Source organism: Aulonocara stuartgranti (genome assembly GCF_965226115.1).
Source record: "Aulonocara stuartgranti genome assembly, chromosome: 6".
NCBI lineage: Eukaryota > Metazoa > Chordata > Actinopteri > Cichliformes > Cichlidae > Aulonocara > Aulonocara stuartgranti.
In genome coordinates this window covers 33,712,807-33,726,518 of record NC_138944.1, presented here as the reverse complement: position 1 = coordinate 33,726,518, position 13,712 = coordinate 33,712,807, and the positions used below count along the sequence as shown (strand labels likewise).

At 40.3% G+C, this 13,712-nt stretch overlaps 1 protein-coding gene across 4 annotated transcripts in view; it reads left to right on the top strand.

The window, feature by feature from the left end:
- cacng2b (calcium channel, voltage-dependent, gamma subunit 2b) overlaps positions 1-5,336 on the top strand; it is a 71,197-nt gene extending 65,861 nt beyond the window's left edge. For all 4 annotated transcript variants that reach the window (XM_082535082.1, XM_082535079.1, XM_082535080.1 and 1 more), the window contains one exon: positions 3,090-5,336. In XM_082535082.1, coding sequence (XP_082391208.1) covers positions 3,090-3,622 — 533 coding nt within the window. In that variant the 3' untranslated portion in view covers positions 3,623-5,336. The remainder of the gene's footprint in view (positions 1-3,089) is intronic.
- Positions 5,337-13,712: the final 8,376 nt, after the last annotated feature.

The window sequence follows — 13,712 nt, the reverse complement described above, 5'->3', positions numbered from 1 at the left end:
TGATCTTAAAAAGGTGGTTCATGCTCAGAAACCCTCCAATGGCTGAATTACAACGATTCTTCAAAGATGAGTGGGCCGTAATTCCTCCACAGGGCTGTAAAAGATTCATTGCCAGTGATCACAAATGCTTGATCACAAATGCTTGATTGCAGTTGCTGCTGCTTAGAGTGGACCAACAAGTTATTAGGTTTAGGGGGCAATGACTTTTTCACACAGGACCAAGTAGGTTTGGATTTTTTCCTCTTAATAATAAACACATTCATTTTGAAACTTCTGTTTAAATTTGTTTAATGATCTGAAACACTTAAGTGTGAACTTGACCATGTCCATATTTATATATATGGCCAAAAGTATTTGTTCGCACATCTAAACTTGGGTAACATCCCATTCTAAATTCATAGGGTTTAATATGATGTTGACCCTTTGCAGCAATAACAGCTTCAGCTCTTCTGGGAAAACTTTCCACAAGGTTTAGGAGTGTTTATGGGAATTTTTGATAATTCTTCCAGAAGCACATTTGTGAGGTCAGACATTGGTGTGGGAAAAGAAGCCCTAGCTCACAGTCTAAGCTCTAAATCACCCCAAAGGTGTTCTATCGGGTTGGGGTCAGGTCATTCAAGTTCTTCCACACCAAATGTGCTTATTCTTGGACCTTGCTTTGTGCACTGATGTGCAGTCATATTAGAACAGAAAGGAGCCATCCTCAAACTGTTCCCATGAAGTTGGCAGCATGAAATTGTCCAAAATGTCCTGATATGCTGAAGCATTAAGAGTTCCTTTCATTGGAACTAAGGGACAGAGCCCAACTCCCAACACCATAATCCCCCCTCCAACAAACTTTGCAGTTGGCACAATACAGTCAGATAAGCACCGTTCTCCTGACAACCGCCAAACCCATGCTCGTCTATCAGAATGCCAGACGGAGAAGTGTGATTCGTCACTCCAGAGAACATGTCTGCACTGCTCTAGAGTCCAGTTGCACTGCGTTATACAGCACCACATCCGACACAAGACAAAGATAGTGCAAGTTGCCATTTTGCCACAGAATTTTTCTGATTGTGTATGTGTGTGTGGCTGTGCATGGTTCTAGGCCATGGCCTACTGTGCTGCACTAGATAACTAGTTCCCCTCCAAGTCAGAAGTGAGAGATGCAGTTCTGTCTCTCTCTCTCTTTCTCACTGTCTGCGTCTGACTCTCTCACCCTGTTGCTAGGCTAAGAGGAGGCCACTGGGATTACACTCTAAAAATAAGGTGTCCCTGATACTTTTTCTCTGATCCATCTCAATCAGGCCTACAAAGTCCTCACACCTCGGACTGCTGCTCTATGTCTTTGTGCAGAACTGTTTTCACCGTTTAGCTTTGTATTCGTCTTTTTTGTCTCTCTGGCTGTCTGTCCATGTCTGTGTCTATTTCTGGCCACACACACCCAGAATCCTCTTGTATGATGTTGAAAATACAGAAAGGGAGATAACAGAGAGCCTGACAAAGGATGTGAGTTGAAGCTCATTGGAGGCTGGGGGGAGAAAGAGGAGGGTAAAATACAAAGGCACAGATGAAAACATTCAAATAAGACATAAGAAATAAAAGTGAACCTGCCCCAGTTTGGAAAAAAAAATCCTGCACTTTTGGGAATATGCTTTCTTTCAAGTATCACTGATTCTACTCATATTAATGCTGTTGCGCATAGATGCACATTGCACATTGATAATTTACTAATTTATTTGAGGCATATTTATGGTTCTCTGCCATGCTCATTCATCAGCCACTTCAGCCATCAGATGTGAAGGACAGCTATTTGGCCACTTTCCTGGTGGATAACAATAGCAGTTGAAATGTAAACAAATTCAACATAAAAGCCTCAATTAAATATGAAAAGGTTGGTTTCTTATAATAATCATAAATGTCATTCTAGGCCCTGTGACTTCCTATTGAATCATTATACTTTCAGTGAAACACTACTATGTGTCAAAATAATGACAAATCATAATAAGTCATTTTAAGCTTTCAGAGATTTGATTTTCCCCTCAGGGAAAATGTTCGGTATTAAAGACCTACACTTGGGTTTGCCAAATTACTTTTGTACGTCTGAAAATAGGGGCTATGAATAAAAATGAATGTAGTTCCTAAACAGTTAATGTGATCCTTTTTGTTAAACCACTAAAATTAAAGCTGCACGTCTGCACTTCAATCACATGTCGACTGTTAGATTTGAAATCCCCAGTGGTGGTGTACAGAGGCAAAACTACAAAAGCTGCGTAGTCCAAAAAACTTGTGGACCCTACTGTACATGCTGAACTCGATTCAGCTGCTGCTGGTACCAGCTGTCCTAAATACAGTACTTGCTGCCCTTCTTACAGAGAAAAGTTACAAAAATGTAGTCAGTCTGAGCAGACAGTGAAAAGTGTGGAGGAAGGTAAGATTATTAAGAGGAAAATATAAATATGACATATGATGATCTTAATTTGACCTGATTTTATAACATATATGTTTTTGCATATTTACTTTGCATACACCGACATAACATTATGACCACTGACATGTGAAGTGAATTATGATGCTTATTTCTTCATCATGGCAGCTGTTAGTGGGTAGGATATATTAGGGAGTAAGGGAACATTTTGTCTTTAAAGTGCATTATGAGAAGAAGCCAAGTGGGCGGAGGCAGTGTGATGCTTTGGGCAACATTTTCAGATCATGTACACACTTTCATGGAAACAGTATTCGATGTTGTTTGAGGAGCACAACAGTAAGTTTGAGGTTCTGAATTGAATGGATGTGCTGGACAAACAAGTTCCATCCATGGAGGCTCAACCTTAAAACTTATAGGACTTAAAGGATCTGTTGCTAACACCTTAGTGCCAGACACCACAGCACACCTTCAGGGGTCTAGTGGAGTCCATGCCTCAATGGGTCAGGACTGTTTTGGCAGCAAAAGGGGGATCAACACAATATTAGGGTGGTGGTCATAGTGTTACGCCTGTGAATATTTCATTATACTGAGGTTAATGTGTGCTTAACGTGTGGCTTTGTCTACGATTGGCTGCATTTTAGCTCTTGAGCTAATCTCCATCCCTCATTTCTTTACCCAGGCCTGAGCAACATTATAGGAATCATTGTGTACATATCAGCCAATGCTGGGGATCCTTCCAAGAGTGACTCCAAGAAGAACAGCTACTCCTACGGCTGGTCCTTCTACTTTGGCGCCCTCTCCTTCATCATGGCTGAAATGGTGGGTGTGCTGGCTGTGCACATGTTCATCGACCGACATCGGGAGCTGCGTGTGGGGGCACGAGCCGCCGACTACCTCCAAGGGGCAGCCATCACACGCATCCCAAGCTACCGCTACCGTTATCGACGCCGCTCGCGCTCTTCGTCTCGTTCTACAGATCCCTCGCACTCTCGCGAGGCATCGCCAGTGGGCCTGAAGGCCTTTGGGACGCTGCCCTCCACTGAGCTGTCCATGTACACGCTCCCCAAAGGCCAAACAGGCACTCCGACAGCCACCTATAACTCCACGGAGAGGGACCACAACTTCCTGCAGGTCCACAACTGCATCCAGAAGGACCTGAAAGACTCAGGTGGCCATAGCAACACCGCCAATCGGCGCACCACACCTGTATGAAAATGACACAGACATTAAGAGAAATCAGAGGAACTCTGGGGGGAAAGACAGATTGTGGCTTAAGGAAACAGAAAGAGAAAGAGGGCTCCAAAAGACTGAGGAGCGAGGGGTAGGCAACAGAGGAGAAGTTCTGAGAGCTCCACAGCGCCTCAGATAATCACAGTTTCTGTTTAATAGAAAGGAAATGGAGTAAAATTGCATAAAAAAAAGAAACATGCATGATTTTCCCATGAACCATTGTTTAACAAGTTTTGAACATGTTTGTAAAGAGTTGAGGGGAAGGTCGGGGAAAGATGAGTGGGGATGGGGGGCATTCATGATGCTGGGTTGGGGTGGTTGGTGGTTGTCTCGGGGCTGTGGAACTGTGGAGTGGTGGGCTGGGCCAAACTGCCCATTTATAGGCGAACTTTATATTTTTTACTCTTCCTCAGTCTGATTGAAAGGCCCCACAGCCCTGCCTATGAACCAACCCTCGCACTACCATACCACAAGCCCCTCCCCCCCAACACACGCACCCTAAATTCCCTTATAAACCCTACTCCTTTCTTTAGTTACTGTATCTTCTTGATTTCATTCTTTATTCGCATTAATACTGTGAACCATTGCGGTACGGGATTTTAGCAGGGAGCATTTCAGGCCGCAAAAAAAAGAAAAAAACCAAGAAAAAACACATAAGTTAATATATGTATTGATTATATATAAATATATGAACATATATGTTAATAAATCATGACTCGACTTCCCTGAAGCAAAAAATATCAAGAAAAAAGAAAAAAAAGAAAGAAACAACGTAACCTACAATGAAACTAAACCGAGTCGTCATGGAAACTAAACCAAGGCGGAGGATTCATTGTGACTGGCTCATTTGACGGGCAAAGGCTTCAGCCTACTTGATAAACTCGTATTGGTTAGCGTTAGATACATTATCACATTCTTTTACAACAACAACAAAATCGTTTGGCCTTCCGCCAAAACCCTGGCAGCCTTCTTTGTTCAGGGTCAGCTAGATGTGAGTTGGCCACTCTTGCTTTTTCCCCATACAGGGGTGGAGTGAAGAGAGAACTCTGGGTAATGGATGGTCTCTCTGCAAACTTGCAGATGACTATGGACAATGAATCGTCACTACTGCCAAAGACACAAAGTAGTGCGTGTGAGAACATGGCTACGAGTGAGCTGAAGCTAAGTGACTCCAAAAAAAAATTAAGAATTTTCATGCATGCTAATCTAAAATCATCCGATCTGCTTTTAAGAAACCTATGTTTTGAACAACTGAACAATGATACCATGTAAGGGCAGTGGGAGTGAAAAAAGTAGTAATTAATGTTACAGTACTGTGTCAATTTCTACTTTTCTTTATCTTGTTTTTCTTTTTGAGTGGGTTATTTGGGGTGGGGTCTCATCATGCTTGAAACAAAAAAAAAAAAACAACCTTTGAAAAACGTATCAAGGCTCTTTTTTTTTAAACAGAAGAGAATCTTATCTTGCCTTTTCATTTAATTTTATTTCCTCCATTACTTTGGACTTTCACACAGCCTTAGTCTCTTTCTTTATCTCATTTTCTTGTTCTTTGGTTTTGCTTTGTGTTGTTGTAAATGACAAATTAAAACAAAAAAACAAAAAAACATAATGTCTTTCAAGGTGCCAAAACTGAATGATTCTGAACTTGGATGCATCAAGTCCTGATGACAAATAAAAATTGAACCCCCCGTAGGGAACTGAATGAGTCTTTGTTGTATTATATCTGATCTAACCTGAACGTGAAACATGAACATGTAGAAACCGAGACTACAAGCCCAACTGCTGTTGAAGATCTGGCTGCTGGGCTGGGGGTCAGCATGCACTCAGCTTTATCATCACTCTGGGTTTATGGCTAGCTTTGTGTTAGCATGCTGACTAAGCAGATACAGTTGTTTCTGCATTTTTGTTTGATTTATTTCCCTTGTAGCCATGGTGTGTAAATAACCTTTGTAATGCATAACTGTAACCATAACGTAATTAATAAATATTAATACATTTAGTACACTAACAGTAATCCACTAACGTTACATTACTGCATTACTGAAAAATATTTTGGGACTACAGTAATGCATTACTTTGGAACACATTATGCCCAGCACTGGTGATCCTTCTGTGGAAGTTTGCACGGATGCCTCGCCACCGCATGAGTCTTTCAGCCAGAAGAGCTAAAAAGAAAATGAGCCCAGAAGTTTTGTTTTTTCATGATGTGGTATTTAAGTATGTGATAGATGAGAACATTAATGTTCAAGGATGTGTTATTTACTTACTTGACATTATAGATGCATCACTGATGTTAGCTGTACTGCTAATGAAGGACATTGCTAATGTGTCCTTTCCCACAAATGACTTATAAATCTAAGATGTAACATCTAAAAAACACTTCATAGATTTGATATTCACCGCTTGTTTAAGCATTAGATGAAATGTCACGTTCTTTGATAAGGTACAGAGCAATGCAAAGGTGGGCAAATGGCCGCTTCGTTACACTCTGGTGTGTCACGTAACTGTTGGGCCACTAACTCTAATCTAAATAAAATCAGCTAATTAAATCTGACATTTATTGTTCTGAAAACTGTAGGGAGTGCCTCTACATTTAGATGAGATCCTACTGCCATGAGTGAAACACTTCCAAATGGTTAAAGCTGGTTCAGCTGGAACAGCCAATCCTAGCAGTTTGGCTCACAGTGGCTCAGGTGATACTCGGTCACTTTCATTCATTCACTTTGACTTTGCCTTCTTAGTCACTCATTCACAGCACTCTTCAGCATCCCTCTTTCTGTCATTCTTTCACTTTTTTCTCTGTTGCTGTCAGCTCTTCATCAGCTGTCTGTCCTGCCATTTCCATGAGCTCTGGAATAAATCTCAAATTCTTAAATCAGCCTCGGTGTCCTGCATGTTGCATGAAAGTCTGCATCATGCGCTGTCTGTCCCTCTCTTTCCTCCGTCCCACTCTCTCTCCTCCCCCGGTGTGATGATCAAAGTGGCTGGCATGTCTCTCTGCAGTACTGCTGAGATCACTGAAGAGCAGTGAGCGAGTGGGGGAGGGAGGGAAGGAGGAAAGAGTAAAGGGAGTGGAGTAGCAGTTCTGCTCTATTCAAACAGCAGCACGCTGCCCCCATCTGGACCGGAGGTACATAATGATTTTTCTTCATCACAAAATTTGAACTTGGTGACCTCGCCGAAGTGCAGGGAACATAAATCTTCCACAGAGCATTTGCACCATGAATATATTGGAGGCTAAATTTTGTTGATTCACAACAGAGTCTAGAAAGATTTTAAATATATTTATAGCATCATTCCACAACAAAAGCCATCAAGGTACTTTATACTGTAAGGTAAAGACCCTTTAATATTAGAGGGAGAAAGCCAACAACCCCTGAAACAACCCCTATAATCAAATGCTTAGAGGAAGGGTTTTTTTTGACTAGGAGCAGGCAGACTTTACATCATTCCCTCATCTGTCACTCAGCCATCTTTCAAATCTGCTCTCTAGAGTTTGCACAAAGCCAGTATCTGGTATAACCACCTTTTCCTTCTTTAAGTAGAATTCAGGAATAGTTCTCTAAGCTTCTTTAAGGGCATTCAGAGCTCTTCTTCAGATGTTGGCTGTCTTTCGTTCTGTTGTCTGTCAAGATGATTGCACAATAATTTTAAAATAATGTTGAGGTCCAGGCTCTGGAGAGGCCAATCCATGGCTGACTGAGAGTGTTTTTCTGTCCTGGTGTGCTTTTAAAGCACTGCCAGTGTGTTTTTGATCATGTTGTGGGGAGAAATGAGGCTGCTGCCAGTCAGATACTTTCCAGATGGAACTGCATGGTGGCTCAAAATCTGACAGTACATTTCTGCATTTATAATTCTATTCATCTTGACGAGATCCTCAACACCAATGGCTGAAATGCAGCCCCAAACCATGACAGAGCCTTTGCCATGTTTTACAGATGGCTGTAGACAATCACTGTTGCCCCACTGATATTGATAATGGCTCCTTGACAGTTAACCTTCCACTGAGACCATTTCTGATGAGGCTTCAGTGGACAGTAGATGGATCAAATGAGGTCTTGTGTCAGGCCTCTTAAATCTTTACCTTTGAACCTACTACTACCTACCTTTATTCGCTTTGCTCAATTGAGAACTTTGTTATTTTTCAGGTCTGTTTCAAGAACAAAATAACTTGGTTTGAGGGTTGGTTGAATTTTTTTCCACAGTATTGCACTCTTACTGGCTGGGAGCTCGCAATTTTATTGTGATATGAGACGACTGCCAGTTTCACACATTGCTACCAATGACTGTTTTGTTTTGTTTTCGCCTGAGGACTTTAAGCTAGTATTTGTTGGCCATTTTACTATTTGTGCAACTCTGGTAAGGATTTACAAAACATCTATTGGACTGCTTTGTACAACAAAATGGGGGGAAGTTATGAATGTTAATGGTTATCTCAAATGTAATATTACAATTCTTACAATACTGCCCGGAGGTTACCTTAATTATCTAAGAATGCAAATGCAATGACTGCTATTATAACAAATGGCACCTCAAATGGAAGATAATGAAATAAAAGACAAACAACCAAAAAAATTTGGTGGTGACGCAGATGAGCTCAGAGGCACGGTAGCTGATTATTGTAAGGGAAGCAGATCTGGGGGAACAGCTGCTGTGTCCTCCCTCACCTGCAATTAGTAAGCTTTTTAGGTCATGGACAGTTAGAGGCTATAGAACAAACCATGCTTAGATTCAAGCCTACACGCAGACCGAAAAAAGCAAAAAGAAGAGAAATCAAGGTTGAGGTCAGTTCGCCTCAAATTAAATCAAATGATAAGATTGTGAGTTAGAATATTTTTATAATTATTGCATAATTTGGTGTGTCAATTTTATAAACCTGCACAGAATTGTGCCTGGCGTCAATCTTCTTGTTCTGCTGTGGCATGAGACGAATATAAATTGTAAAAGAGCAGCAGCGACTTTAAAAACTACAGGTGTTAAGCAAATGGAAACAGATTTTTCAGAGAGTAAGCCACCAGAAAGGCAGAAAGCTGATCTGCAGGAAAAGTGCGACAGAAACAGAAAAACAGCCAGAGTAGGTGTAAGATATGAGTTGGAACTCTCCGCCCTGTGCTCAGGCTGTGTCATGAATACAAAACTCTGTGTTGGATGAGGAGCACTGCAGTGAAATGTAGCTCAAATCAAGTCCTCGGGTCCCAAAGCACACTCAGACCTTCCACAGATATGATGTGCTGTGTTGTGCTACGCCAAGAGCATGGATCGGTTTTAATGAAGTCGCTGTCAAACCATTAAACATGTCTGATGCGTTTTTATTAAGTGTAAAAGAGCACAGCAAGCATAATTGACTCAAATATAAACATATGGTGGCATTTTAAGGTAATCAAAGTGTCAATTAGGTTGTATCCAAACACAGCAATTAGTGCTTCAAGTGTTTACTCAACCTTTGCACATGTGGGGATTTTCAATGCAGCAGCTTAGGCTCTGCTTTAAGTTCAACACACTGCATTAAACCTGATGACAACTGTCTGTGAAATTGAATCAGAAATTCATCAGTCAAGGCTTGCACTTAAGAATTTCTGCTTATTTTCATACACTTTCTCATCCACGATTCTCAGCATCCACAAATTTCTGTTGATCAGCTGTTTTGTGTTACTGTGACAAAATGTAGTTTTGGAGAAACTACTAGTGGAACTTGCACAAAGGCAGTTTAGGCAGGTGACATATGTGTCTGCGTATCAACAGAGTGCCAGCATGGTGTGCTGCCCAGTGTGGGCAAAGTGAGATTTGGAGGTCCAGAGGGTCAGAACTTCTATGTACCCCATATGGGCCAACATGGGCCCCACATGAGTTTTCTGTAAGAAGGCCCATGTTCTGCTGTTTTCTAGAAGTGTGTGATCCAAAAGGACAAAACTGCTGTGGGGGCTGTGTAGGCACCCCCCCTTGAGCGCTGTGTGGAATAAGTGTGGTTTTTGTGCTGCCCACATAGCCCCACAGTTCATCCACAGCTACCCACTGTGGGCCCACACGTGAGTAGTAATTTCAGAAATCTCTTTGTTCACTTATCTCAATAACCGTTCATATAATCCTCTTCAATTTGGAAAATTTGTTGCTGGGGACTCTAGTGCCAAAGTTGATGAAGTTTGTATGAGCAGTTTTCAGACTTTGGCTACAGGGTGTTTTTTTTTTCTCCCATAGAGAGGCTATTCCCTACTCCACTCTGTATTTAGGGGGAGTGGCAAAATACATGTACATGTGTTTGTTTGGTTAACCCAATCCTTATTCTAACGTTAAAAGAGAAGAGAAAAACTCCCTGTTACAAGGGAGTTTTTCTGTCCCACTACCATCAACTGCTGCTCACAGGCGGTGATCTCATTGTTGGGGTTTCCTTTGTATTATTGCAGAGGTCTTTAGCTTACAATATAAGGCACCTTGTGGCAACTGCTGTTGTGATTTGGTTGTATATAAATAAAGTTTAATCAAATCAAAAATAATAATTGATTTTAGGAATGTGAACTGTTTTTGCCATTCACTATTCACCGACTTGGAAAAGCAGCAGCATTGCAATTTTATGTCCCATACGAGACACAATTAAAGTCAATGCTCTTGCTAAGTACTGCAAAAAAACACCCAGAATTACTTACAGTATTAAATACTTCATTATATTAGAGAATCATAAGTGCTTTATAATCAGTGTTGGTCAAGTTACTTGAAAAAAGTAATTAGTAACTAATTACTGATTACTTCCCCAAAAAAGTAATCTCGTTACTTTACTGATTACTTATTTTCAAAAGTAATTAATTACATAGTTACTTAGTTACTTTTTAAAAACACGATTTACAACCTGAATAGGTGATAAAGCGATAGATCTTTCAGCCCAATTCTACTTTTTCTGCATAATCCATCATACAAAATGTAATCAAATGGAAAAGTCCCTTTTTAAAACTTGTTTTATTAGTTTTAATCTTTTAACTTTATGCATCAAGCAAAAATTAAATTATATGCACCGTTCTCTGACTTGAAGAAATTAGTTTAACATTTAAACCTATTTTCTGCACATTCCAGCACATAAAATGAAATATTTTTTGTTTTTACACTCAGTCTTTCAAATAGATGCAAGTAAAACACAGCAGAAAATAAATAAAATCAAAGACTCAGCGGTCCTGTTGCTCTATTTTCACCTGTAAAGCAGGAGTGGTGTAGGCGGAGGTTTACCCTGGTGCAAGTGTTCCGCAGCGGTCAGTGGAAGAATCCGCGAGTTTCTCTGAGTTTCCCATTACGTTGTAGCGCACTCGGTGCTTGCTTGGAAGTTTAGGGGTTTTTTCGCTGTAAAAAGAAGTTTTCTTCCCATGCACAACGGACGCTAATGTTTTTGTCACTTTTTATGGAATCAAACTCAAAGTAAGGTCAGTACTTCCACGCTTTAAACGCTGCACGCTCATACTCTCTCCCGCACTCGATATATGATTCGTTGTTGATCCGCACACAGCTGTTGTCACAAACGTCGCACTCGCTTACATCACTGTCGTGAGACATTCTCGCAAAAAAATCACGGTTTTAGTAACGCAGTAACGCAGCGTTCCTACGGCAAAGTAACGGTAATCTAATTACCGTTTTTGCAATAGTAATCCCTTACTTTACTTGTTACTTGAAAAAAGTAATCAGATTATAGTAACGCGTTACTGCCCATCTCTGTTTATAATTATGAAGGGTTAATGTAAAACTATTGCCAAACAAACTCCAGACACAGAAATGATTGTGTTTTACACCAGTAATAATTAAAGCCATAAAGAAATTGCATTAATGTTATAGTGACACAAAATTTGAGGACCCCCTGAAGAGTCAACAGCTATAAACATCATAAAGCCGACCACTATTACCTGCTGCAAACATGTCTGCTTTGAACGAGTGTTAGTGCCACATTTACCTCACTTATACTTGGAAGGTGAAAAGCATCTGTCCTGCTGTGTTGTATTACAGGCCGAGCAAACCTGTTATGAATACTAATCATTGAGAGGAAATGATTGTGTTTAGTAAGGAAAGATGATTGAGCATGCTAGAGAAGCACGAAAGCAAAGAGCTCGACATTTGCCGTGATCTCTAAAACCCTGTTTCAATATCTGTGGAAATGAAGAAGTGTCTCCCGAAGCAATAAGAACCAGCCCACACTCCGTCTTATGATATTATTAAGTGATATTCCCGAGGCATGATGCCCCATTTAAATTGAATAGAGGACAGGAGGGATACTGTTTAAGTAATAATAATGGTTTTCTAGGATAGTCAAGAGCTTGTGTTATACTGTACCTTGGTGTGTGTGCGTGTTTATGTTTGTGTGAATAAATTGTAGCTCAAAACCATAGTTTGAAAATTTGGAATGTCCTCTTGACAACTTCAAAGGGCTGTTTAGGGAATTTTTTTCCCCTGAGTGTCCTCATACAGACAGTGGCGTGTCTAGAAAATTTTTGTTGGGGGGGCCAGGTAGGGGCACAGATTTGGAGAAGGGTGGCAGATTTAATTGGCAGATAATGTTTAAAAAAAAAATTCTACCAACCCTTAACCATAATTCAATAATCCTATAAACCTAATAACCAAATGCACTTTTAACTCTTATTAGAATGAGATTTTAACCACTACGGTGCAAAGTTTTTAGATACTGCGTTGATAAAGTACAAGAGATACAATCAGTGCTTTGTCAGTGTTTACTCAGCATTCAAGGACAGCAATATTTGCATAGTATTTTTACTGACATATAGTGCACATATGTTTTGGGCAAAAACATTTTTGAAAATTAAAATACGAACATTTGTAACAAACAATTGACAAATTAGCCAATGCCAATGCAAAACTTTATCTGCCTGTTAAAAAAAGAAGATAATCTTCTCACAAACTGGTGTTTGATTTTGAAACAGGAAAAAAGTGGGGAAACAAATGAAAAGACTAACATTTGAATGAAACCTGAAAGCAAGTAAATACTTTCTATGCTGCCTTATGGTAAACTTTGGTAATATTGATCAAGAACAACACTGGCTGATGATGAAATACAGTCAGCTGGCATGGTGACACTGCCAGTATTAACCTGCAGGGCTGGACTGGGACAAAAAAATTGGGCATTTTTACTACAGACCGGCCCACCAGGTATTAAAGCCATAAAGCCTTTGAATGAAAACAAATGCTGTTGTGACAGTGATGTACAGTCTTGTTGGTATATGTATGATTTCTATACATTTTACGTCAGATAAAAACTTTGGTTGTAAGATTTAGATAATTATTTAATAAAAACGAGATATTTTAAATGAGAATAAGAAAGAAAAGTATTTCTTTGTGCCCACCTTTCCCTGTTAATGCCCTACCTGGCCCCCTGGCAAAACTTTGCTAGACCCGCCCCTGCACAGTTACCAGCTGTCAGCTACATAAAAAAGGATCCTGGTGTTATTTATCTCTCAGAAACAGTTCATAACTTCAACTCATTCATGTCACCTAAAAGGTAAACCTGTTTCTCCATCACCTGTTCAGCTCTGATGGTTCAGTAAGGACATCTCCTGGTTTCATCTTCATGTTTCCCTCTCACCACATATCTAAACAGACATCATGACCAGCAGCTTTACAGCTGTGGCTCCAGCAAACATCAGCTGATATTAGAAATTAATATTAAATAAATTCTAACAACAGCTGATCAAGCTTAAACGTGCTGCTGTTGTTTAGCGCAATATCCGCTGGTTTCCTCTTTCTGGCGCAAAGTGGGCGATAAACAAACAAGAGAGAAAAGCCGATCAGCTGATCATTGATCAGTTTCATGATTGAAGTAGCAACAGGAGAGGGAGGGGGAGAGAATGAGAGAAGAAGAGCCAGCTGTGCAGCGTAAGGACAGAATAAATCCAGCTTTGTGTCTTTTTTCCATTCTAGCTAAAGTCCGGGACAAACTGCGTCTCTTCTCAGCTCAATACGAAACGCGTAATATTTTCTCTGAATGAGGGACCATTCCATTTTTAAGGAGCCGTTGGCAACTCTACTAACCTTATGAATAAAATAAAGTTCACTATCAGTAACATCATAGCACCCACCCAGCTGTATAAAA